This window comes from Catharus ustulatus, chromosome 6, assembly GCF_009819885.2.
Source record: "Catharus ustulatus isolate bCatUst1 chromosome 6, bCatUst1.pri.v2, whole genome shotgun sequence".
Taxonomy (NCBI): Eukaryota; Metazoa; Chordata; class Aves; order Passeriformes; family Turdidae; genus Catharus; species Catharus ustulatus.
The window spans coordinates 36,193,712-36,220,289 of NC_046226.1; the positions used below are offsets into that span (position 1 = coordinate 36,193,712).

At 41.9% G+C, this 26,578-nt stretch overlaps 1 protein-coding gene across 4 annotated transcripts in view; it reads left to right on the plus strand.

Annotated features, from left to right (window-relative positions):
• RGS6 (regulator of G protein signaling 6) overlaps positions 1-26,578 on the plus strand; it is a 265,549-nt gene that overhangs the window by 146,788 nt on the left and 92,183 nt on the right. For all 4 annotated transcript variants that reach the window (XM_033062618.1, XM_033062617.1, XM_033062616.1 and 1 more), the window contains one exon: positions 11,200-11,299. In XM_033062618.1, coding sequence (XP_032918509.1) covers positions 11,200-11,299 — 100 coding nt within the window. The remainder of the gene's footprint in view (positions 1-11,199; positions 11,300-26,578) is intronic.

Consider the following 26,578-nt stretch of genomic DNA (forward strand, 5'->3'; position numbering starts at 1 on the left):
ATTTGAAAACAAATCTGATGAGGAGTCTTTTTTATGAACTGCTACATGTTTATTGCAATGTGTTCTTTGATTTATTTTTGGCAGGAATTTGGAAGGAAAACTTTAGGAGTGGAGAGTTGACATTTATCTCTCTTTTTGTATGAAGAATGAAAATTATTCTTTTTCTAAGGTGTTATACATTTTTTTGTCTTTAGCAATATCATTACTAAAAAGTTCAAAGACAACAGCAGTGAAACCACTGAATAAATCATAAAATTGGTGCTGAAGTAAATAACTTCAATAACTAGTCCGTGGTGAGGACTGTAATTGAATTGTGGCAGAACTCATAACTACTGTTTGATTTGCAACATTTTCTTTGCCAAAGGGAAAGCACCAGTCAATCTTGGCATAATAAATGGTGGTTTCAGTGCATGAAAATGTTAACAAGTCCTGTACTGATAATCATGTTATGAGAATCATGTGCATTTTTAATGCATGAGTTCTACTGAGCAATCTGTGAGGTTTGGGTTTTTATTCTAGCAATAGCTGCTATCAAAGTCAAGGACCAAAGCACTTGAGTGGCTCAGTTAAAGAACCTCTGTGAGTCCTATGTTATGCAAACTTTCCTTTCAGCATAATTTAGCATATTTGAATAAATGAATTGCCAAATGAAGATAACCTTTGTCAGACAAGACCCAATCTGTTTTGATTAATGCTTAGATTTTAAATTTTATTTAATATTTTTCATTTTAGTACTGCTCACTAACACATCAGAGGGTAGAGTACTTGAAAAATGTTTCTTTGATAATTGCTAACTGCCCAAATGTTATCATGTCACTAAGAAAATTGCATCTATACTTTGCAGAGTGTTTAGCTGTGGTGTGGGTGTACAGCGGTGGGACTGCTTTTCGTCTGGAACTTCTTTCCAGAGCTAGTACAGAAGGTCTCACTGTGCTAAGCTCTTCTACACTCTTGCTTTGTGGGCTAAACCAAGGTGTTTCCAACACTGGTAATCTATGTACTTGTGGTCATAAAACATTTTTTTAATAGATATATTTAAAAGGTATTAAAAAACAATGTGAAGAAAACACATTGATGTGAAGGTATCAAAAATAATTACATCTAAATTCTTTCACTCTCTGACAAATCTTCTCAAAGCCTCTACTTTTCCTGTGTTATGATTTTTTTTTTAAAAAAAATGCATTTTCTTTTGTAGTGGTATCTTTTCATTCTGAGCGGGAACTTTGGTAGGTTTTTCTGTGTCTTTGCATTTTTTTTGTAAGTTTTTAAAAATTCATTTTTATGTGTAAAAACAATATTAGCAATTGCAAGGTGACACTATCATGAGGAGAGGAAGAGAAACCAAATAGAACCTTTTGATGTTGGTGAATAGGTTTTCTTGTCTTTCCTGCAATTTATAAACTTCTCTACTTTGCATCTTCAACAGCATTTGGGGGAAAGAGGGATGTAGCTTATCTTTATTGTGGTAGGGCACTTTGCAGTGCAGAGAATTAAATGATGCATGAAATGACCTGTCACACTGTGTTATGTGTCACAATATTGCATACACAGAGGAATGCTTGAAAAAAAAGGTAAAAAAATAATTCCTTCAGCTTCATTTTTTTGTTGTTTTGAAGAAAAACATTTGGCTTTGTGAGCAAGGGTATATATTTCTGCATAAATTATTTTAGCTAAGCCGCAGAAGCCCATCAGAATAGAAAGAAAAGATATGCTGGATAGTTTCCCTCATCAATTCATTAGGGAAAGGTAATGGTGGAGGTTTGGTGCCAGTGCTACAGCTTCCCTGCAGGGAGCAACAAACCCCAACTTTTGTGTCTCATGCCAGAAATAACTTATGAACTATTTCCAAGTATCTTCACTACTGTGGGAGAAGTTATGAAGCTTTGCAAAAAGAATAGAAAATGGTAGTACACTGCATTTCTTATTAAATAATAATATTCCCAAGTTTGTCCTACTTAGTTTCATCTTATTTTGCCTGCAGTTGATGGTGGTTTGATGAAGCTCAGACTGAACTAAGAAATTCACAGCGCAAAAGTCTTTCAATACAATTCATATGCCCTCCTTTCCACCACAAATACCTTTCTGCCCTTTCACAAAGATGTGGACACAAATCTTCCCCCAACTGTGGGATCTAAATCAAAGTGCAAATTCAGACCTTACCATTTTCAGCAGAAAATAGTCACTTTAAATTCGATTGGGTTATTTGTTTTCTTCCCCTGTATGCAGAATAAGGTCATGAATGCAGCAGATAACTTTTTCCCCCTTCAACTGCAGAGTTTCCTCCCTGTTAAAGATTTGTTAGCAGAGTAGAAAATCGATTTTGCTTTTAAAAAGGGAGACCCTGAGAACAACACAGCCTTCCCTGAGTGTTTGAGGTGATATTTAAACACTACAACAGTAGCAATGCCAAAACCCTGATTGAGCATCCACCAACTGCATCCCAGCTTCTTATCTGCTTAATATTTATGCATCTGTATTTCATTTCAATAAATAATATGTTTAATGAATTGCTTCAGAGCAGTTAAGTAGCAGTTGCTGCATTTTGTAGCAAAGGGGAAAAACACTCATGAGGAACAGTTTGTCTTTTTATCTCTGCTCAGCATTATTTTAGGTAATTTTTGCCAGACCCAGGCCGGCCTTTTCCACCCTGTTGCATGGAAAGGCTCAGTGTCACATGCCAGTGCTGCTGGGGAGAAGGTGGCTGGATAGTCCTTTCCTCTTCGGCCTTGCATTGAAGCAGTTGGGGTGGGAGGTGGGCAACTCTGTGGTTCCAGCTCCTCAGTAGGATCATGGGTCTTGAGAATATTGCCCAGTTCCCAGCTTTGGAAAACATGAATATGAGTTCATTTGGGGTTGTGGATTTGGTTTGGAGTGATTTGGGTGCAGTCCTAACCAGCCCTTCACTTAATCAGGATTTGGGAGGCTGCAAGTTCCTGTGTGGTAACAGATTAGTGACCCACCACTGCTATTTTTGTGTCTGGAAGGGCGTTATATTTCATGCACTAGAGGAAAGTGAGCTTTTTCTTCAAGGACTGTGTTTATAAATCCTGGGTTCAGCAGAGAGGGGCTGTTTTCTCATGCCAGGTCAGGTACAGACCACAGTGTAATACTAAAATTCTTACGTGCCGCTTCTAAGCTGGCTTGAATAACTGTCCTTGAATAATGCTGCAAGTTGGAGACTCAACCCAATGTTGCTGGAAGATTTAAGATTTCAGACGTTTTCTCAATTGCTTTAGAATAAAAACCCCACAAGGTTGAATGTAGTTTTGTCCTGCATAAGAATGATTAATTGTGGCCAGAACTCAAAGTGAAATTCAGGGTGTGGGAGCTAACCCCCAAAAGAAGACCTGGCAAGATCAAAGCTGTTGAAACTAAACTTACTTCTGGAATTTGTCAGTTCAAGTGGTTTGTGCAGCGTTATTTTGGATGGCAGCAGAGTAACAGACTTGCTTCTGAGCATTCCTGGAGTTTGGTTAATGTGCCCTGCCTGCAGTGGGAAGGACAAGGGGCCTGAATGTGTGCATGTGCAAGGGGCTCTGCCAGGTCTGCACAGCCTCCAGCCCTGCTGCTGTGCTCCCCATGTGGGCTGTGGGAGCGCGCCTGCTCCGCTCCTCATTCATCACCCTATGAGCAGTCTGGGGACCTGCATAGTGTTACATTCAGTGCAGTGATGCAACAGAAGAGAAAATCTCTGCTGTTTCCATGGCAGCTTGTGCGTCGGACCCTGGCTGGAGTGAGGCAGCAGGATGCTGTCAGTCCCTGCAGTCAGTGACTTCAGTAAAGCACATCCAAGGAGAGCATCTCCTCCTGTGCTCTCCCAAACACCTCTTGTTATTAGTATATGGTGACTATGGTGCATATATTACCAGAAATGCAATTCTAGATTTCTTTTCTTCTTCATATTTCAACCCATGCAGCTGCTTTGTTTTCATTTGGTCTTCTTTCTGCAGATAGTCATTGCAGAGCACTTCAGGATTGTCCATTTAAATCTTGCCGATGTCATTGCATGGTCAGATACAGTTAGTACTAGGTGACTGGTGACCTGTGAAAAATGGTCTGGGAGGCTCCATTCTGTCACAACTGGCAGATGCAAACAACCCAAATGGTGCCAGCACCAGTGCTTTCTCTTAGCAGCACTAACAGTGCTTAACAAAACGGAGCAGGGACTAACTTCTTCCTTTTTTGCCCCAAAATGGTAATTACTTCAGATCACACACAGAGAAACAGAGTGTAGATCATTTGATCCTACAGGTTTTGTGGCTGAAAGAATCTTTGCATTTATGTGTTTTTCTGTGCATAGATTTGCATAGTTCATAAGTTATGCAAAAGCCACATCTATTCAATAAATACTATGTGACAGAAGTTTGGTTGTTTTTTTTTTTTTAAAGTGACTTTCTTCACACCTCTGTCACAATTCTGTGGCCACTTGGTTTCCATTGGGGTTTTATTTAAAATTCATATTGTCTTTTCACTGGGTATTTGTGATCCTTTCCTACTATTTTAAAAAGCTTACCACTTCTGTTTATAGAACAAAGTAAGTATTTGGTCCATTTTGGAGCTAGCCTTAGAAGGCTTCTAATTAGAGCAGTTGTTTTTTCATTGGTGTAAGATCTCTCAAGCTGATTATGTGCATATATGTGGCATCTTTGCCATAAATGTAGAAAACATAGGGAAAAAATGCACCACAGTTCACAAGACACTTCTGTTATGGTGCATAGTGGAACAGAGTCCCAAGCATTTGCTACTGTAATTACAGTAGCGCAATCAATAAGCAAGAGTTTATTTTTTATTTTACACCACTTTCTAACATGCCAAAATAGGTTCCTCTTTTAAGCAATTACAGAAATTGAGCTCATCGGGAGTTGTCTGTCAAAATGTTTTTAATGAAAAATTGAGTTTGCATAACACTGACTCATTGATGTCTTTTGCTTCTCAATGTTGACACTGGTGCGCTAAAAAGCTTGATTTTTGAGGAGGGAAAAAATTGCATTAGTTCAGCTCATTTGGAGAATCTCTGTTTGCTGAATTAATTTGCTATGCTTTGTTTTTCTGCTGAATATTAAACCCTGTTTTCCAACTGCGCATATAGTGCCTGAGGGGAATAGCTCCAGCTCTCATTTCCCATGACTACGTTTTCTTGTAACTCAGCCCAGGCCGGAGCTGGGGCTGCTGTGCAGAGCTGACACTGTAGGCTGTGTTAGGAGAGGCATGGACTGATCACAAAACTGCTGCCTGGTGCTTTCCAGACTCTGGTATTGCACCTCAGCAGCTGAGTAAGTGTCACAGTTTTTCCCTAGGCATTGTTTTGTATAATCCAACTGATGTGATGAAACCTGTCCTTCCATACGATGACTTGTGAGTAGATGCTGACTTTTGTGAAGCTCTAGCTGAATTAGCAGCAGCACACAATTAATCATAACAAACATCTTGGTGGCTGTTCTCCACTGGTAGCCTTCTATTCACAATAGAGATATATAAATGCTGAAGCATATTGCTGATTTCAAGGTGATATAATTAGATGTTTCCCCATCCCTATAAACATCTGAAGATCACGGTTAACACTCCCTGGAACACACTCAAAATTGGGAGATATATGTGGTATGCTCTGCCTTTGTCTGAAATAAGCTCTGAAATTTAAAAAGCAGAGACAGCTCCATCAGGAAGATCACAAGTTCCACCCGTGGCCTGACTTCAGATTTCACTGATCATTGGTCAGGTGGGAAGCATCCAAATGTCCTTGCCAGCTGGCACATTCACGCTCTGTTGCCGTTTGGTTTTCCTGGGACTGAGAAAGGTTGTCAGAGATGGGGACCATATCTTTCATAGCTGTGTGGCATCTGCTATCAGAGGCATCCCAAGTACTTGGACATCTTTGAATTAAGCACCCCTGGGTAGTTCAGTGTTATCTCTGTTACACAGGAGAGGAGACTTGGACAGAAGCAGATGATGCTGATTGCTGAAGGCCACACCACAATTCTCTGGCAGTGCTGCTCAGCTGCTTTCCTGCCTTGTCTCAGAGACAAGGTTGTTCTTTCTCCCTTGAGGATGCCAAAGGGAGCTGTATAGCCCTTATTTTTCAGCTTTTTCTTCTCGTTTTTTGAGCAGAGTGAAATTGTGTGGACCAGTGAAACAAGTTGGCTTCAGGCATCTTGTGAAATTAACTTTCCTTGTCTGTGCATGCGTGGGCTATGTGGCAGGAGTCAGCAGGTGCAGAACGCGCAGGCACACTGGTAGTGTCAGAGGCACTTATGGGAGTAAGAGTTGGCACTGTGAGAAACAAACTCTTTTAAACTTGTATTTCAGTGAAAAGATCAAATGTGCTTACAATTACTGCCATCATGCTAGAATGATCCTTCCATGTACCAGCCAGCTCCCCCAATATGCATGAGAGCTGTCATTGGCCAGGTCAGCGAGGATCTGTGCAACTGCACAGTGCTCTCTCGGGCTCTATACATTTAATGTTGGCACTGATGAGTGATGCTTGGAGACTCCAGCCACAGGTTAGCTGGTGACAGGGGCCCCAGGGGAAGGGTAACTTCTGTGAGTAATCAGACAAGCACCTGGTACATACTGAAATATTCAAAAATAGGCAGCAGACGCTTTCCTGCAGGGTCCAAGAGAATATGTACATCTAACTCAGATGCTAGAATACGCAAAGGGCATTGTTTTCCTCACTAACTCACAAAATGAAATGGCAAAATGGGACTGTGAGGGCCTCTGACATAATGTGTCACTCAGCCACAACTGAGTGAGTTGAGCCAGGGATTTCCATGGTGGTGCCTGGGTGTGAGACTGTGGGAGGTGGAAACTAGCAACTTTTCTTCTCCATGTGTGACTTGCCCTTCCCTCAGCATGTCACCTTCAAGGCCAACCTTGAACAGGGCTCAGCAAGGCTGTGTGTGCTAATTTGCATCAGAAGGAGTGCCTGCTTTACCTTGGTGCTGGGAGAATGAAAACTGTGAAGTTGAGAGTTGTTTTCCCTCTTATAATGGTAAAGGGATACTGGGTGACACTGACCCAAAGTTGCCAGGTTGTGGTTGTTACATTTGTTGTTGTATTATGACTTAGTTATTCTAATGCATCAATAAATACAGTCTTCTGTCCTGCCTCAGAAAAAGGACTTCTCACCTTCTAGTGGTAGACATCTGGGCTCTACTATTGCGTAACATCTTCTACTTCACGTCTTCAGCCCCCTTAGGCCAGCAAAAGTGCTGACAGTGGAAAAGAATGTCTAATGAATATTAGCATTATATGCGTTAAATTCCCATCACATTCTGTGTAACAGAATATGCTGGTAACCTCTCATAAACTATCTGCAGTAGTTTATGTCTCCAGTAATGTGTTCCTGAAGCCAGAAGCCCTTTAAAATGCATTGAGAGTGGGATAATGAGGAATTAAAACATTCTGGATAAATGTAGGGAGCAGACTTGTCAGTAACCAGTCAAGAGGAAAAGCAGATCTAGTTTGTTAGGTATACGTTGAAGCGTATAGCTAACAGTGACAGCAGATACATGAATTCCTCTGGCTTCCCTGTGGAGATACTGACCCAGAATCCTCTTGGAGGGAAGAATAACAATTCCCTTTACAAAATCAGACTACATTGAAATAGCAATGACCCTATCATAGGAAAAAAAAAAAAAAGCATTGCTTATTCTTACCATGGCTTTTGTTGGGCAGAAGTTGGTTCACTGAAGCTTGCTCATTTAGGAGAGATAAATGAGTAGTGCTTTGTTTCACTTTTTTCTGCCTCCTGGCCTGATGAAATGAGCTGTCGAAGGACTCTCATTCCTTGTCTGCAGAGAGGGAAGCCTAAAGGGTATTTAATGACGTGCAGAAGATGAAGGAAGAGTCACTAGCACTGGAGTGTCTAGGTAATTCTCTTAAAAGTTAAGATTAAAAGCTTTGATGAAAGTGACCTTCACACTTCATGTTCCCTCTTTGCTTTTCTCCATGCTTGAAGCTCTAATGATCACTTTTTTTTTTTTTCTCCTGCTTTGTCACTGTAGCATTTATTTTGTGAAATATTTCCATAGTTCAGCAGTAATTTGGATCCAGGGTGGTAGTATCAGCACGCATCCAGTGGGTGCAAAACAAAGGCCGGTGTAACAGGTCAAATTTTCTCTTTGTAGGGAACAGAATAAAGCCTGGAAACATTGCTAGATAAGGGTTTTTAATATTTTTAATTAAAACTTGATTATATCTTTAAGAAAGGATAAAATTATCATCAAATATTTGAGTATGCCATGCTGTTCTCTTCCAGCAGGGCAGAAATTTGCTGGAAAGCACAAGAAAAGCATGTTTGGAATGAAAGAGTATGTACAACCAGGGGCTTGCAATCCTGTGGGCTCTTGGGCAGCAGACTGAAAAGTTTGGGCCTGCTGTAGGAGGATGATGTGTATTCATGTCCGGATCAGATGAGAGGGCAGGAGAGAACGGAGATATGGCATGTGAGTAGAAAGGGAAGGAGAAAAGAAACATCCAACATTTTGAAATAAGGAGAACAGTAAGTGCCAGTAGTGTAGTCAGGTTAGAAGACAAGAGTAAGAAGGAGCCTTTTGCGAAGCAGTTATCTCTAGGGTAGCTTTTTTATTTTTAATTTAAAAATTCAGTAGGTATTTGTAATTGTAACTGAAATTAATGGCCCATTTGAGACACCAGTGCCTGCTTGATTGATTGACAATAGATTGATTTGGAATAGTTTAGGTGAAAACAAGATATCTCTCTTTTAAGATAATTAAAGTTTTATTTTGCTTGAAATGGAACTTTTCTTGTAATGTTAATGATATAAATCATGCTGGTGTTCGTTCAGCTTATAGTGAGCAAAGAGTAAAAAGTTTATTTTCCTGCATTGAAGTAATTATTTTAGCTCATTTTTCATTATAACTTCTCATTCAAATAGTGAAAGAAAAAACAGCAGTTTTACCAGATGTTACTCTTATGATTCTGGAAGCCCTGAAGTGTTCCTGGAGACATGGGGTACTTGTAGCCCATTTCAGAGTAGTTTCCTCCTAACATGCATGGAAAAATCTTTCTCTGATATCAACTACAAGTACATACAGATGAAGACACATAAATACTTGGTAACACAGAGGGTTTTTCATTGTCTTGCAGAAACAGTTCTTAGTTAGCTGACCTTCTTGGATGAAGTCTAAGATTTGGAATGGAGCCAGGCTCTTTTCAGTGGTGCCAAGCAATAGGATAAGAGGCATTAGGCAGAAACAGGAAGTTCCACCAGAACTTGAGGAAAAGTGTTTTTACTGTGCAGGTGACTGAGCACTGGAATAGGTTTCCCAGAGAGGTTGTGGAGTCTCTCCAGCTGGACATACTCAAGAACCTGGATACAATCCTGTGCCAGGTGCTCTAGGATGACCCTGCTTGAGCAGGGAGGTTGGACCACATGACCACAGTGGTCCCTTTTGGCCTGACACATTCTGAGATTTTGTGACTCTTGATCCATGATTTGCAGGTGTCTGAGCTGCCCTGTGGCCCATAGGTCTGATGTTGGAGTGCTGCAGCATTGTAGGTCTGGGTTGATAACAAATGATGCTATCAGGCTCCTCTCAACAAAATTAAATGTTTTCTGTCTACTCTTTAGCAGAGCAGTTACCTCACCAGGTATCAGAGATGAGCAGTCACTTCTCCAGATATCCTCAGACTGGAAAAAAGCCCAATGCTTTGATCAGCAAACAACTTTGCATAAGGCTCTGGGAAAAGGGAAAACTGATATTAGTTTTCATAGTAGTTCATTTGTGGGGAAAGTATCATTATTCTATCACAAATTAACTGCCTAAGTACCCAAACCTCATGTAATATATTGAAAATGTCAGGATATTTTCATCTTTGTGATTTCATTCCGACTGAGAGTTTGTTCAGGATGTGTTAAATTAAAAGTAATGTATAAACAAGGTGTGAACAGTTCAGTTAAGTGGTAACCTGAGGTTAAAAACACAGCGATCAAATTCAGTGCCTGAAGTTGGCAGGGAGATTGTCTTACCACCTCGGGAAGTCTTGAAATTAAACTTGTTTTGAAATGTAGGTGTTAAATCTGTGGGAAAAAACCTCACTTGAGTATGTAAATGAAGTGGCTTCCCAGCAATGAAGAGAGCATGTGAAGCTCTCAGGCTGCCCTTAGGAGAGAGAGGGGCCATGCTCCCATCTTGTAACCTCTCTGCTGCGGTTCTGTTTTGTAGCATCTGTGAGGGGGAAGTCTTTAGGTAAAATCAGGGCTGTGCTCCCTGTCTGGCTGCCCTCAGCCACCTGTCAACAACAGCGGGTGGGGCTGTGCTGTTGGCTGCTTGAGCTAACAGAGACAACAGCTTTGGGTTTATTTTTGTTGGGCTTCTGAGACCTTATTAACTTGAAGGGAGTTTTTGGACATACTGAATTTCTGCACTGTGCTTATGTTCAAATTTTTCTTCTCCCTGGTGTTGCTTTCAAGTAAATGCATGGCAAGTAGCCTTAAAAGGAACAAAAATCCCTTCTCATTTCAGAGTAAGCCAAGAGGAGGATTAGGCTCCTTCCCCTGGTAATTGGATCCTCTGATTGCCTTGGCTTTTGAAGATGATCATGTGTTTTTCTGTATGTGATAGATTATGTGTGTGCCTGTGAACTAAAAGGGAACTTGGCTTTGAAAATCCAACGAGTTTTCCTCTATAATAATTTTACTTTTGGTTATTTACTTTGTGTGCTGACCACGTAGCATTCTAGCCAACAAAATGAGGCAGGAGAAGTCCTCCTGCAGCTGTTCCATCTTAGACTCTTCTCAAGCCTTAGGAGGTCTGTGGCTGTGTGCAGAAAATGAAAGCTTTCCCAAGGTTACAGTATTGAGGATTCAAATGAATATGGGAGCAGAGAGGAAAATGGACTGGATGTGAACCTGCTTAAACTGATTGAAGTGCAATCCAGTTCATCTGTGGAGCAAACACGACCTTTCTATCACCCCCGGTCAGCAAAAAAGCACAGCTGCAGTTGAATTTTTGGTATCCAACCACTGTCTTCAAAGCTAGTCTATGTTGTCTCATGGTTTCTAATCTCAGGGTTTAAATTTTGGCAGGCAGCAGTGTCTCTACCTCCATGTTTTTGTGTTAATACTCATGGTATATTTGAAATCCAGTCCACCAGAGGGTAGAGGGCTCCAAAGCACTCATGGTTTGTAAGTGTTAAAGCATAAACCACAAAATCTTTCCTTTCTTTTGACAGATTGAAGACATCATTACAAGAATGCAAGATGACAAAACAGGTGGAGTTCCCATCCGTACTGTCAAGAGCTTTCTGTCCAAAATCCCCAGCGTGGTCACCGGTAAGAACCGCAGCTGGCAGAGAAGCAAATGTGACCTGGTACTTGCTAGTTCTAAACAAACATACTAAAGCCACAAAGAAGAATGGGTGTAAAGAAAAAATGCCCCCCTCTTCTTAATTTTTCTGTATGTTTTTCTGTTACAGGCTGAAGTATTGAACAAAGATTCCTTAGTACTGTTTTAGTAAACAAGCAGGCATATTTCTTTGGGGTGAGTTATTAAAAAATGTCATGTAGTTTTGTGGCTAACAGAGTATCACCAGTCAGTCATTCCCTGTGACAGGGGTAGGACAATCTTAGGTAAGAGGTCTGGAAAGAAAGTTGAAATTGTTTGCTCCTTCATACCCAAATGCTCTTACTGGACTTTGATCACAGGTAGAGGAATGTGAAATAACTTTAATGCATGTGTGCTGCTTTGTTAAAGCTCTGTGTATAGAAGTGTGGGTAGTGCAGAAATGGGGAGTCAGAGTACAAAATCATTCCTTTGTGTACTTCCAGACAGAGTGTCTTCCAATGCAACGAAGATCTCTGCCATTGATAGATGATGAGTTTATTCAGCGTGATGTAAATTGTATGGAGGATTTATACTTGGGTTTCTAGTACCTGTTTTCACTGACTCATTAGTAGTGTTCCTGAAGGTTCCTGGGGAAAAGAACCACGTATCTGATTTGAAAACTCATTCCATAAGCTCACGTCTGCAATGCACAGACTGGAAGATCAACTCACCTAAAAGAGTTTTCTGATATTCTGGTTAAAATTCATAGCATTAAAAAGGTAATTGATTTAGTCAACAAGCCAACATGGGTTACTCAAAAGGAAACAGGAGACCTCACAGCATTTTTAAACCATGGTTTGCAGCTCTCTGGATGAATAATGCTCCCTTGCACTCAGTTCTAGAATGGCAGCTGCAATTGCATTTGTCTTGAAGTGACGGGGTTTCATAACACAGGGGATTGTGAAAAGATGAAGTTAAATAAGAACAAAACCTCTCTCTAAAGCCCATAAAAATTCTCATATTTGGTGGGGAACAAGCTCAGTACAATTCCCTTCACCTGATTGAAGGCAGCTCCCTTGTGATGCACGGACAGTTCTTGAAGCCTCTGAGTTTGAAAAGTATGGGAAAATAACAACCCAGTGGAGCACCCAAAGTTTCCTTCGTTTGTTGTTTTTCCATTCAGATGCATAGACCTGCCTTTTTGTGGACCAAAACCAAAAGAAATGTATGTATGTTTTCAGTGATTGTTTATGATATATTTATGAAGAGGCAGGAGCACCTACACTTGAAGGGAAGCTGAGCACACTGGGTTTGTTCAGTCTGGGGAAGGAAAAGCTGAAGGGAATGAGAGGCTACATAGGCAGGGTCCAATGCTTTATTTGGAGTGCTTGTTGAAAGTACCAAAGACCATCTACACGAGTTGCAGGGAAAGAAATCCCGACTAGATTTACATATAGGATGAAAGTTGTTTATGGTCAGAGCAGGTGAACATGAGTCCAGTGTCCTGGAGGAGCTGTGGATCCAGTGGTTTGCAGCTGTTCAGAAACCCCTGGGCTCAGCTGAACTGAGCAGTCTGACCTAACTGTGCATTTGGCCTTGCTTTATTCGAAGGTTGGACTAGAAAACCTTCAGAGAATCCTTCCAACCTGAATTACTCTCACAGTCAGTGAATACTCAGTTCTAGTGCTAATTGTCTAATTCCCCACAACGTCATGAACACAGGAGAAGAACTTGTATTTTCAAAAACTTTGTACCTCCTCTTGGGATGAGCTCAATTCTGATCACAGCATTCTCACACACTTTTTATTTCTACCTGAAAAATGGAACAACAACACTGAGATGTGATTTACTTAGTAGGCTCACAGTGGCTGTGATTAACAGGGATTTATTTTTGCTTGACACTTCTATTGTAGTTGCTTCTCACAGGAGAAATACAAAATCTTAAAGGAAAAGAAATATTACAGGAGTGCCTTGGTGCTCCAAACAGGCAGCTCTGTTTATAGTACAGCAAAGTGGGTGTTTGATTTAAAGTTTGAATACTAGGGAAAGAGCTGCTCGTCTCTGTTTTGCTTTCATCTGTCCTGATGCCTTAGGTGTGAATGAGGTATTGGGTAACACAAGGAGAAGAAGCCTCGGGGAGTTATCAATAATGGTCCTCTCTTGGCAAGAGAAATCTGGGAAAAAGAATGAAAAAACATTTTTTGAATGTGTGATGAGTGTGTGCAGGGATGCTGTGCCAAAGATAGATTTCAATCTGCTCTGGAAGTAGATTTGTGTATCCCCTTCCCAGGCTTTTGGCTCACAGTAGGTTGTCAAAGGAGGACACATCACACCATTATCTTCTTGGTTAGGTCTTCACTTTTACAGGCAAGCCATAGAGAATGAAAGTGGGATGGGACCAGTCTGTGTGGCACCTGTGTGCATGTGTCAGACATTGTCCAATGTTCAGAGTATTGGAATATGGAAAAAATTGCCTGAGGGCAGATTTTGAGTAGTGCTGTGATCCATGCCCAGAATGAGTTTTCAAGCCAATGCACGTAATGGCAGCTGCTGCAATAAACGGAGTTGCACATTTCTCTTCTAGTGAGAAAAAATTTCCTCAGTAAATTCTATTTTCCCAGTCATCAGGCTCTTGTAGGAGCATCTCATTATGCTAACCAGCAAAAAAACTGGCTTTCTCATCTTCTTTTCAATTTTAATATAATTGTATCTTAAAACTAACTTCATTTTTGGTAAGAGGACCAAACACGTGTACTTTTTTTCTCCCACCAATTCAGACTTGGTCTTAGACAACATTGCCTAAAGAAGTCAGAAAGAAGTCAGTGCTACAACAGCACAGCTTTGCAGTACAAAAAACCTCCCTCACACTTCCCAGTTTACCCCACATTCCCAACCTCATTGCAGATTCTCGTGTTTTGTGTACTGTCTAATCCTGTGTATCAGCCTTTTTGCTACCATGATCCAAGGGAGAGATGCAGTCTAAAATCTTTGCACTAGTCTGCCGTCTTCCCAAGAGGTTTCATAGAGCTTCATTCTGATCCATATGCCCTGACCAAGCATAGCTGTCCCCACAGCTCCTTTTTGAATGATCTCTTCTCCCTGCAGCAGTCCCATGGCCAGTCCCTTGCTCAAGCACTGCTCCTGACCCTCACCCCAGCACTCTCTTATCTCCCTGCTCTGCTCCCAGTGCTACCTCCATGGCTGTGGGTGGATTGATGAGTTATGTCCAGGCTGTATTGCCTTGAATTGAGTGCTGCCATGCAAGCTTAGCACATGCAGCCCTGACAGTGCATTTCACTCCTGTCCTGCCATGTCTGTCTTATATAAGCCCTGGACCTCTCTCAGAAGAAAGTGCCAGTTTCACTGAAATGTGCCAGATGGCCTGTTGTTACTTGAGACTCATGAGCTAAACCAAGTTTGAACTGCTGTGTGTTTCTGTCTGAAGAAGCCAGCATGTGTCTTGGCAAGTGCCCATGGAGTTGTCCCAGAACACATCAGAATGTCACTTATTCAAAGAAAATGCATTTAGCTGGAGTATGGAAATCCCATGGTGTTGTGAAAGAGAGACTTTATTATTGAAAATGTTCCCTGATGATGTAGTTCAAAACAGACAAGTTCTGCTGGAGAGCTTTGTACATCCATTGAGAAATTAGCTCCCTTGGGGCCAGTCTGAGAAGGTTTGTTGCCTATTCCCTTCAGAGGAGATCAAGCACATCTCTCATCCAGCCACACTCCCAAGGGGGAAATAAGTTCCTCGTGTCCAGAGTTTGAAGGGCCCCTGTTCAGGTGAAGTGTACAAAAAAAAGGTTGCTGTGGCATGGGGAGCAGGCCCAGGACTGGCAGTGGTGGCAGGAGCCATCACCCATTACCTGGCAGAGCCCTAGGAGCAGGCTGCAAGGCTGGGTGCTTGGCCAGAACATTTGCATTCTTAATGCTTCTTTTCAGGGGTAGAACTTGCCTTGGTGCCTTATGGAAACTACTGTCATTGAGACCAAAACCTTCATGAGCTGACTACCAATGGATTTGGCTTCCCCAGGCTGTCTGTCCAGCTGTTTGCATCACCTTAACACAGGACTTTCACTGCAAAAGTGATACAGAGTCTGATACAGATTTCCCTCAGCATTTGGGTAGTTCTGTTTTAGATATTTTGTCTTTCTTCTGTAGTTCTGCTTGGAAAAATAGGATACTTGAAACATGGTACTGACTGTTTCAGGCAATTAATAGATGTAGATAGTCCCAAATCTAAACCAAGTTCAATCTTCTGCTAAGCATGAATTGCCCTATTTAGTTAAAACAAGTAAACAAAAAGCCACTAAGAGACAAAAAAAGTTTCCAGAATTTAAGTCAATATCCAAACTAATGCTGGGTGTTTACAGATTTGTGAAGGGTATAAAGAACATGCTTATGGGTTAGAATTGACATATGTTTATATGTGCATACTGTGTATTTTTGATGGTTTTCCACATTTTTAAAGAGCAGATGCAGTATAGTAAATTCAACGGTTTAGCAATTGCTTTGTGGAAACTGGCCTGCCAAATACTGGTTGGGCATACAAATCCATTTGTTTCTCATAAAAAAATCAATTGTTCTGAGCAAATTGTATTTAAACTAATTCAAGTCAAGACTGGACTTCTTTGTAACAACTTACATTTCCTTCTTTTATGCATCTCTTCAAATTGCACCCAGTGGAAATGCAATCCCTCCATCCCTCAGTGAGAAGTCTGGTATTTCAAAGCTGCCCTGAATCACACAGCCTTAGACGTGTCAGCAATTACATGCGTAGTGCATGTCTTGCAATTATTTTTTTCCTGTAGCTTTCTCTTAAGCTCTCTACTTGCATGCCAGGAGACAAATTAACCCAGTTAAGGAGTCAAACTCTTATGCTGTCTTCATCCTCAGCTCCCTCCTCCCTCCATTTTTCTCCTTAGCTGCATCCAGCTTCCTGCCTTTTAAATGGTGAGAAGGATGAGGGAGTTGATGAAAATCAGCTCCCTGAAGTGTTGCAATTTTGTGCCTGTTGTAAAGATGCAAAGCAACACCTTGTGAAGCAAAAGCTTAAAGGATTTGATATCAGAGGACAAGGGGCATAGCAGATTAATCAAAAAGGATGTGGTCATCAAAGAGAGAAAGCAATCAGAAGTAACATTTTAAACAGTGGGTATTCAGTATATCTCCCCATGCATCTGCACATGTGTACACCTAAATGCATGTAAATAGTGTTCAAGTTTTGTTAAGAATAAGCTTAAGAGTGGTAAGTGTTGCATGCTAGAAATAACCAAGGGCAGGTTTGTGCATTTGTAGGCACTGTGCAGAGCAAGGACTGCTGATGTTTGTGTATCACTGCCCTCTGCTGCAGCCAAGCTACAGTTCAGTTCATATCATGCAGCTGCTCACCTTCCTCACGAGTGCTGTGTCTGTATTGTGCTTTCCCAGCTCAGGGGGAGTGTGTGGTGTGTTTTGTGTCCTGCTCATTGCATAAACCAGCCCAAATACCGGGGTATGTGTGACTTGACAGCTACTCTGGGCTTGGAGAGGAAGGATGGTTTTCACAGCTGGCCGTTGATGCTACTCCCGTGTGTGTCATTCATAATTCTCCATCTTCGGGACTGCTCGTCTCCAAAAAAGCATGCTTGTACATGAAGCTTACATATCCCATAAAAATGTGTGCATGCACATAGGATAAATCCTAAATTATTAAATAAAATTAACCATCACTTAAAATTACTTAAATTGGACACTCTTCATAACTATGTTCTTTCATATGACAGCACTTGAAAGTAGTTGCACCTGAGATGAAAAATACTGGAGGAAGTGCATATCACAGCAGGAGGTATATAAAAATTTAGGCTGCTGACAAACTTACATAACCCATGCTGAGGCTTTATTATTATTTCAGTCAATAAAAAGGTTTCTTAAATGCTAAAGCTCAGAATATTATGAGAAATTTAACTTCCATGCATTAGAATTGTGAAGGTCCTTCCTGGTCCTGCTTGTCTTTGTTGTACTTGAATGTTGGCATCTGTCAAGTGAAGCTATGATAAATCAGAAACTTAATTATGCCACATGGATATTCCTGTGGCCAAGGAAATTATAATGAAAAATCACCCAAATCACCAAACTATCCAGCTTTATCTTTCTGCAGTGACTTGTCTGCTTTTTCTGGACATCAGAGATGATGTCAGAAGGGAAAGTAAACCAAGACAACCTTCCAGCCATGTGGGCAGAAATTAGAACACAAAATTATAGTTTTTCTTATTGTCAAACATGATTATAAGAATTGCTGGACTGGAAAGCCACAAATGAGAGCTATGAGCCTGAAACAAAGTAGATCTAGTAAAAATTGCTTAGCATTTTTTCCCCTACCAAAATTTGCTTTTAGGCCTTTCAGTCTTTCAGTTGAGACTAAAAGCTGGAAGCAGGACAAATTGCATGACCTGTTGAATTCCAGTATTTAGATGAATTGGTAACTCAGCTACAATAACAAAAAATATTAGATGTAAAGAAAGGTCCTGTTGCCGACTGCAGTTTTATTCTGCATTTAGCAGCATTTAGCTGACGGAATATTGTGGCTAATGAATAAAGAATTAAAAAGAAAAGTCAACAATATTTCAATGCCTGTAGAAATACTTAGGGATGAATGATTAATGCTTTTCTGCATTCATCTCATCTTCAAAAGCACAGCTTTATTATGGAAGGTTGTTTCCAGATCTGAATGACACAGCAGAAGAGCAGAGATTAATTATAAGAACTGTGTGGCTTTGTTTTTTGTATGGGATTGGTGAGCAGGCTCCGCTCAAGCTGCAATACTTCACCTCTCCTGTCTTCACTTCATAGCAACCTGGGAGTTGTGTGATGAAGGATCTGCCAACACAGTCTTGTTTTTTCACACCTCTTGCTTTGTTCCTGCCCTTCCTCCAGCATTGCTGTGGGCTGCTAGGCATCAGATTCACACCACAACAGCTTTGATCCTGCTGTGCCTGAGAAGCCACATCCCCCCTGAGGAACATGTGGGGATCTGACCCTTCAACAAGCCAGTTTTACTTTTGAGGTAGTGCAAAAGCAACAATATATAAAAGCATAATGTTAATCAATAGCAACGTGAAGGCACAAATTTTTTATTACTTTGAATTTGTTGTTTTAATTCAATGCCATTCCAACCAATAGAAAAATAACCAACTCATATTATTGGGGGAATACAGCTACCTCTTTATTCCATGCGTAGATTCTCTTCCTTGTTATCTAGCATTCTTTGACTTTTTAAAGTCAACATAATTTTTAGGGTATTATTTACTGGGCAGATTTTAACTTGCATTTTAATTAAAGTTTATTTTGCAAAAAACCCAAGAGATTCTTCTAGGATTTAAATTTCTTGACTTTAATCAGTGTGTTGTGTTAAAGAAATGCAGAAGTTAGCTTCAATAACTGTAAATCCAGGCTCATAAATAATTTTTATGTGTTTGACTTGATAGGTGAGTATTGTATGTTTGAGACATCTCAGTCACAACATTGAAGTTACTATCAATGTAACTCTTGGGGGTGAGGTGAAGAGGAAGGGTTGGCTTTGCTTTTTTGCTTTAAATAGTACAAAGAATTACATAGACAACGAGTTTATTTTCTACCATAAACAGCCAGAAATCACTGTTGCTGGAAGCTGTGCTGGGCAGTGAGAATACATCTCCACAAGAGGCTGGAGGCAAAGGGGGTTGGCATAGTTCTAGACTGGACAAACTGTAGGGCCTGGTTTATGTGAATACCCTGAATGGTCGAAGAAAACCTTGTTGTATTCTGCCTGTTCCAGCAGAAATACACAGCTCTTTGGTCCCTTATCTATTTGCATTTGAAAATACCATAGATTTGGCTTTAGAACCTTCTACAAGAAAAGCAAAGAGGACAACAAAATTTATTCAGGCTTTCCATGCATATCCATTGCTATAAATATATACATTTGCATGTTTTCTTCGGATATTTTTTTTTTCTGTGTGGATAAATCTCTCAAAACTGCATGCTGGCTTCCCATGGATTTGTTTTGAGTATAGTGTGAACTGATGAGCTTGGATATTTTTGATGTATGATTCACTACCACATGCAGAGAAGAAAATTATATTTTTGTCCTGCAGAGAAATAAAACTAAGCAATTAGGTCTTTGTTCCGTTAATTCCTTTTTGGTGGCCGGGTGCTTTCCCAGAAGAGAGTTTCAGGATACAGCTCTATTGCAAGGTCACTTGCACTGTAAGAATTTTCTCCATGTGGATAACTCCACAATATGGCCAGGACTGAAGACTAACTCTTACCTAGGATTGAATAATAAAACTGACAGGAAACTTTGAGAAGTTGGTTAATGTAATATGCTAAGTATGCTCATAGACAAAAAATAGCACAGACTGATGAGAACAGTAACTTGTGTTTCGAGCAGTGAAAGGTTTTACATCCAATCATTGTAGGGTGTTGTGTGGTATTGCACAAAAATTCTGTTGGTTTTGAACCTATTTTATTGTGCATGGGATTGTCTCTCTCGGTGTTTGGGTTGGGTTTTTTTATTTTTTTGGAAACTCAATTGTTTGCTGGCTGATGCCAAAGTAGTTGTCAAAATCACTGAGTGAATAATTTCTGATGAGTCTTCCTTTCATGATATTTTACTTTTACCCTAACTACTCACTAAGTTTCATTCCTGTTTCCTGAATATATTAGACTGATGGGAAACCACACTTTTTAACAAATGACATCTGCCAAATGTGCAGTGTTGAATGCTGTCTGTTTTTTCTCCTATGAGAGAGACAGTGACAGGTGTGCTTTCTAAGGAAGCAGTAGTAATCATAGAAAATAAAAGTTACTGTGTTCTGAGAAAATTTTGATCATCAGCCTGTAAGCTAATGAATTGGACAGTGGCATATTCATCAAAGCTTATTTCTTTTGTCAAGCAAGAAAAACCCCAGAATCTGAAGACTAAATCTTTTAAATATGATTTATAATTTTGCACTGTAGCATCTCATGTTCATCATTTATGTCATTGCTACATGGGCAGTGCATTATAATTTAGTTTTGTGTTTATTTGGTTTTTTTAAGTAGGAAGAGTTGATTTTAGAGCTCCAAAGAGCATTAGTTCTTTGACTCTCCAGCCCCTTGTTAACCAGTCTGTCTGTACATCCAGGGTTCCCCCATCCTGGATACAGAATCCAGAACTTCCTTTGTTAAAACTTCATCCATTTGGTGATTGCACAGCCCTGTGGTTTGTCCTGGTCTCTCTGCAGGACCTCTCTGTCTTCAAGGGAGTCAACAGCTCCTCCCAGTTTAGTATCATCAGCAAACTTAACTCAGTGTGCCTTTGAGTCCTGCATCCAAATTGTTTTTGAAGATGTTGACAAGAATTGGCCCTAAAACGGAGCCCTGCAGAGCCCCACTAGTGACTTGCCACCAGTCTGATGTCACCCCATGCACTACAACCCTTTGTGCCTGGCCCATGAGCCAGCTGCTCACCCATCACTTGATGTGTTTATCCTGCTGTGAGCTGGATATTTTGTCCAGAAGGATCCTGTGAGAGAAACTATCAAAACTTTTTCTGAAATCCAAAAAGATTACATCAGCTGGCTTCCTTTGATCAACCAGGTGGGTTACCTTGTTATAAAAGGAAATTATTGCTGTTGACAACAAATCACGGAAGGCATCTTTCCTACTCAGCACCCTTAGTACCTGTATCACGAAGTTATCATTCAGGTGTTTTGGGGATCTTTTGGACCTGTTTGTGCCAGCTGTGGGATATTCCTGTAGTATGTTAGCATGTCTTGGCACCATCTCTGTCAGTGACTTCCTGCTCATTTGCTCCCTGCTCAGGCCATTAGGCTGAGGTGCCTGAGGCAGAAGAGTAGCTGTAGCCAGCATCATAGAGAGCATCGCCCTCACAGCTCAGCAATCCCCATGGCTGGGTGCTGGCCCAAAGCAGGTGGGCTGGGAATAGATATAAAGCCTTGAGCTTCCACCTCTCTGTGCTGGGGGAAGCCTTCTGGCAGCCTTGATGCCTTCCTGAGGCTCAGCATAATTATTCTGTGATACTGCTCTTCCTCCCCATTCCTGGAAAATTTGTAAGGGTTGTGACATTAGAGTTGGGGAAGAGGAGGGAGAGATCAGAACAGTATGTAATGCAAGCAGGAGAATAAAGATCAAGAAGAGTACCTCTTGCAGCCTCTCTACTGTAGTCAGCTTGCTTCTGGAGCCCTGTGCAAGTTAGATTTGAGCATAACTTCTAATTAGGTATCTGGGTCATGTTTGACATGCTCTTGGTTCAGCATTGACGTTTCTGTGCTCCTACTTAGCTCTAAATTTGCCAGCTGTTTTCCTTAAATAATTCCACTTTCCACTAAAGGATTGTGTGTCTTATGTAATGACACCCACGGTAGTGTGAGGCCAGTCATAGGGACAGAGAGGTAGAAATAACTCAACATTTTACACCAGCCTTGGCATTCCTTAATTGAATCATTATAATCTGGATTCCCATCTCTGCTGTGACAAGCTTCTTTAGCTCTGCTGAGCTCTCATTCATTACCTCTAGACTTTTTCAGTTTAGGTGCAGCTCTGGAAACAGCTGTCCTCTGTTCCACTGAGTGCTTTAGGCCTTGCCTCTCAATCCAGAAATGTCATGATTAAATTCCTTTTCATTACTTCTCTTCAACGGTCAAAGATTTTGTTACCAATCTGGGTAGATTTGGGGATGAATTTTCTTGAAATAGTCTCAGGTCACGAAGCATTTTCTGAAACAAGGATTCACATTATGTGAGCTAAACTAATCACAGCACTTTAGGTGCATTTGTGAGAATGCTGGAAAAGTAATGCTGAGGTGTAGAGTACTAGACCAGGAAAAAACTTTGCATGTGCGGTGACATGCTGGAGATTTGTCACTCTGAGACTACAGTTAAAGCAGGATTCATTCCATTGAGGCCCATGCTGTTGAAAGAAGATTTTCAAAAAAGATGTCTGATTTTGTCAACACTCACTCCTCTTTCCTGGGATTCCTGGGCTGTTCTGTTCATAGAGAAGGCAATATCCATTTTATGGACAGTTTATTTGAGAATTGCATCTGCATATTGCAGTAGGTGCCTTACTATCCCATTTTTAAAAATAATTCTCTTTTAAAATTAAGAAATCCTGATGCTCCTCCTCCTAATTCACCCTTTAGTTCCTGTCCTTTTTGCATGTATGTGGTACCTTCCACCATCGGCCTCACCCACTGTGATTTCTTCAAGTCTGCCTCTGAAAGGAGCCTACAAGAAGGAAGGAGAGGGACTTTTTATAAGAGCATGTTGTGGTAAGACAAGATGGAATGGCTCAAACTAAAATAGAGTAGTTTTAGATTAGATATTAGGAAAAAAATTCTTTACTGGGAGGGTGGCGAGGCACTGGAACGGTTTTCCCAGAGAAGCTGTGGATGCCTCGTCCCTGGAGGTGTTCAAGGATAGGCTGGATAAGGCTCTAAGCAACTTGATCTGGTGAAGGGTGTTCCTGCCTATGGCAGGGGAGTTGGAACTAGGTTTTTAAGGTCTCTTCCCAACCCAAGCCATTCTATGAAAGTAGTTCACATTTCTCAGGGATTAAAGCCAACATGCTCTATTGTGTGGCAAGACAGCACATGGGAATGGGAGCTTGAGGGGTGTGTGAGGAGAGGTTGAAAAGCCATCACACCTTGATTGTGATGGTCATCTGCAGTTGTGTATTTTCATTTTTGGTAACAGTGATTGTTTATGGGGATCTGTAGGTTTGCCCTGCTGAACAGGAGAGTGTCCTTTGCAGATGGTACTCAGAGAGGTGGATTAATGTACTGCCACAGTGAGAGGTAAAACCCACAGATGCTTTGTGTCATGTCTGCATGGGTCCATGGAGACACCTTGCTGGCCTTGCTAAATTAAAGGAAAGTGGCATCTGCTCTTCAGCTGTGTCACTTGGCAGTACCTGATCAGTCTGACTGAGTCTGTGAGCAAACTTTATTTCTAGAAAAGTATTGTGGATTTCCACTGTCCTAATGAAAACCTATGTAGACTTGAACAGTAATATGAATGGCATCTGTATTTTATTTTCTTACATAAATTTATCCTTTTGTTTTATTTTTTAACTTTGTATGTTAAGCTTTTGGTGATGAAAATAGTAATGGTATGTTTTAGGGGTACGGGATAATACACAACCTACTCTCTGTAAATAATCAGAGATGCTAGGCAGGGCTGTAGTAGTGATGATAATGTGCAATACCATATTTTGAGTGAGAACTTGCTGAAGGCCCTTTGGCATCCAGAGGGGGCACACTGTTTAGGGAATTTGCTGCCAGTGCTCTAATATGGAGTGGGTTTCTACAGAACAACTGTGATCAAGACCCTGCAGGACCCCTGCTGGTGTTGGGATACAAGTTTTCTGAAAGGGTAACTTCTAGAGAAGCCAGGCTGCAGTGGGTGTCCATACGTGCAGCGGCACTTGGAACCCCTGTGGCCAAGGCAGTATCTTTGCAGGCTCCCTGTAGGTGCTGGGAGGGACAGAAGATAGGGCATGTCCTTTTCAGGTGTATCCCTTTTCTCCTGCTTCTGCCTTTTTTACTCATACCCTGCAGCTGTTGAAGGGACAGTCTCATCTCCTGAGATGTGAGTGTACAGAAGATTTCTCTCAAGTAATGCTCTTGGCTAACATGGGGCAAGTTGGCAGATGGGAACAGCAAAAGGCAGGCTCTAAGGGGTGCAGTAAGAATGCCCACTTTGTGCCACCAGCAGCCCTCTGGCCATGGATCCTGTAGTGGATATCTAGCGTGGTGTATAAGAAAAAAGGCAATGTTTAGCAGTATTGTGGAGGTATGTTGCTCAGTCTCCAGCTGTATGGACTGAGAGGACATGGTCAGGTCATAGTCAGATGTTTTGCTATTCTGCACTGATATGGTTGTGCTTACATTTTTCAGATATATGGAACAAATGGTTTTACCTCACAGTAAAGAAAAAAAAGCCTTTTAGGAAGTAGTTTGGAATAAGAATTAAATATTTTCAGAGGTTTACATTAACATACATAAAATCCTACAAATGTACATGTAATGTACAGTAATTTCACGAATACAAGCCGCACCAATTTGACCAAAATTTTGGTGGAAACCCGGAAGTGCGGCTAATATTCCGGGGCGGCTAATCTATTAACAAAATTCTAAAAGCTGCCAACACGGAAGTGAGAGCCCGCGGCAGCCCCAAGCCAAGCTGGAGCCCGGCCGGCCCCGGCAGAGGTGGGAAAGCCTGGCAGAGGCGGGGCCAGCAGTGTGGGGGGCGGGCGGCAGAGCCTGAGCCAGCAGGGCGGGGCAGGGAGGGCGGCAGAGCCTGAGCCAGCATGGCGGGGGAGCCCGGGAGAACTGGGGCTAGCAGTGCAGGGGAGCATGGCAGAAGCAGGAAGGCCGGCGGGTGGGGCTGCCTGGCAGCGGGGGAAGCCCAGCAGAATCGGGGCCAGCAGCGTGGGGGAGCCCGGCGGTGCGGGGGCCTGCAGTGCCGGCCAGGGCGAGGAAACGCGGCGGCGGTGCAGACGGGAGGGGGCGGCCGGCGAGCCTGGTGGCGGCGGCGGCAGCCCTGCCGGCGGGGCGAGCGAAAGCGGCGCGAGCGAAAGCGGCGCTCGCGAAAGCGCCGCTCGGCGAGCCAAAGCGCCGCTCGCGAAAGCGCCGCTCGCGAAAGCGGGGCGGGCGCGGCGCTCGCGAGGCGCGGCGCAGGGCGAGCGAAAGCGGCAGCGGGGCGAGCGAACGCAGCGCGGGGCAGGCGGCGAGCCCGGCGGCGGCAGCCCTGCCAGCCGGGCGAGCGAACGCGGCAGCGGGGCGGTGCTGACGGGAGAGGGGGGCCAGCGAGCCCGGCGGCGGCGGCAGCACCACCCGGCCAGCCCCGCCGAGCGGTGGCGCTGAGCTGGGCCACCCGGCCCCGTCGGCAACCATGAGCGGGCCGAGCCTTCCTGGCCCCGCCCCGAGCCAGTAAAGCCCGCTATGCCGCGATCCTGTTACTAATTGGCCAATTTGTGAAAGCTGCGCACGGATTCTCGCGACGAACGAAAGTGCGGCTAATATTCGGGGTGCGGCTTATCTATTGACAAAGACAGCAACATTGTCGAGGCACCGGGGGTGCGGCTTATAATCCGTGCGGCTTGTATTCGTGAAACTACTGTACTTTCTAGCTTGTGTGTGATAGACACAAAGGTGCACTGTCATGGACATGGCTTTTGATGTTTGACTGGAAACATTTTCAGGTTAACATGTAGATGTGTAAAGCAGTTCTTCACTCCTTTCCTGACTAATACAGACCAAGAGTTGGACTAGATAAACATTATAGATCTCTTTGAAATGAAGTATTCTGCTGTATTGTAAATTAATATTCTGGTGTATTCTAGTCAAGTAACCATCCCAAGTTAGTTAACTGAAGAGACTGGCTGAGAACATGCTTTTATAGTGCTAGTGCTGTGGAGAACCAACTGCTCTGTGCAGGAAGATCCTGCACTGATTGCCTTCAACACCCAGGACATCTCACCCTCACTGTCTCAGCATGCTTGGAGTTTTTATCTTTCTCTGTAGTTGAAGGAAATTAGTCAACCTTCTTTATCCCACCACATCCCACCTGAACCTGCTCAACCTGTTACTACCCTTGTTTGCCACTTGATATCACTTCTGTTTTCTTATCTCTGTGCTTAAGTCACATGGGTGGCTTTTAGCCTTTTATGCTTGTTTAGGATCATGATGAGTGAATGGTGCCATTTTGATACAAAACTTGCTTTGTTTGGCTTTTGGGTTTTTTGGGTTTTCTTTGGTTTTGGTGGGGTTTTTTTGTTTGTTTGTTTTTTATAGATTTATAGATATAGCTGGAACGTACAAAAAATAAAAAATCCACCAAGTATGTGGTTTACAGTTAATCAAATACGTGCCCTGCAGAATGTTTTGTCTCTTTAATGTTTCGTTACTGAGTACTTTCATGAAAGAAATTACCCACTTAGCCTTAAGGGGTAGTTTTGATATGTATCATTGGTCATTTTAAAAGAAATCTCTGCAGTACTGGAAGACTGATGTGAATTACATAGCTCTTTATTTTACTGTGTATGAACTGAAATGTTCCCACATTGTGGATGTGGTTTTTTTTTTAATGTATAATTTTGCACGTGAAAGCATAACTAAAAAAAAAAATGTGCCCAGGTTTTCCTAGAAATCTTAAATTGTTTTAAAAGTTTCAGCTGCTGAATTGTTAAGCAAAAAGTAACAATCTGATTAATTATATATTTTATTCTGGGCCTATATACCAGCTCAAGAGAGAGATGAA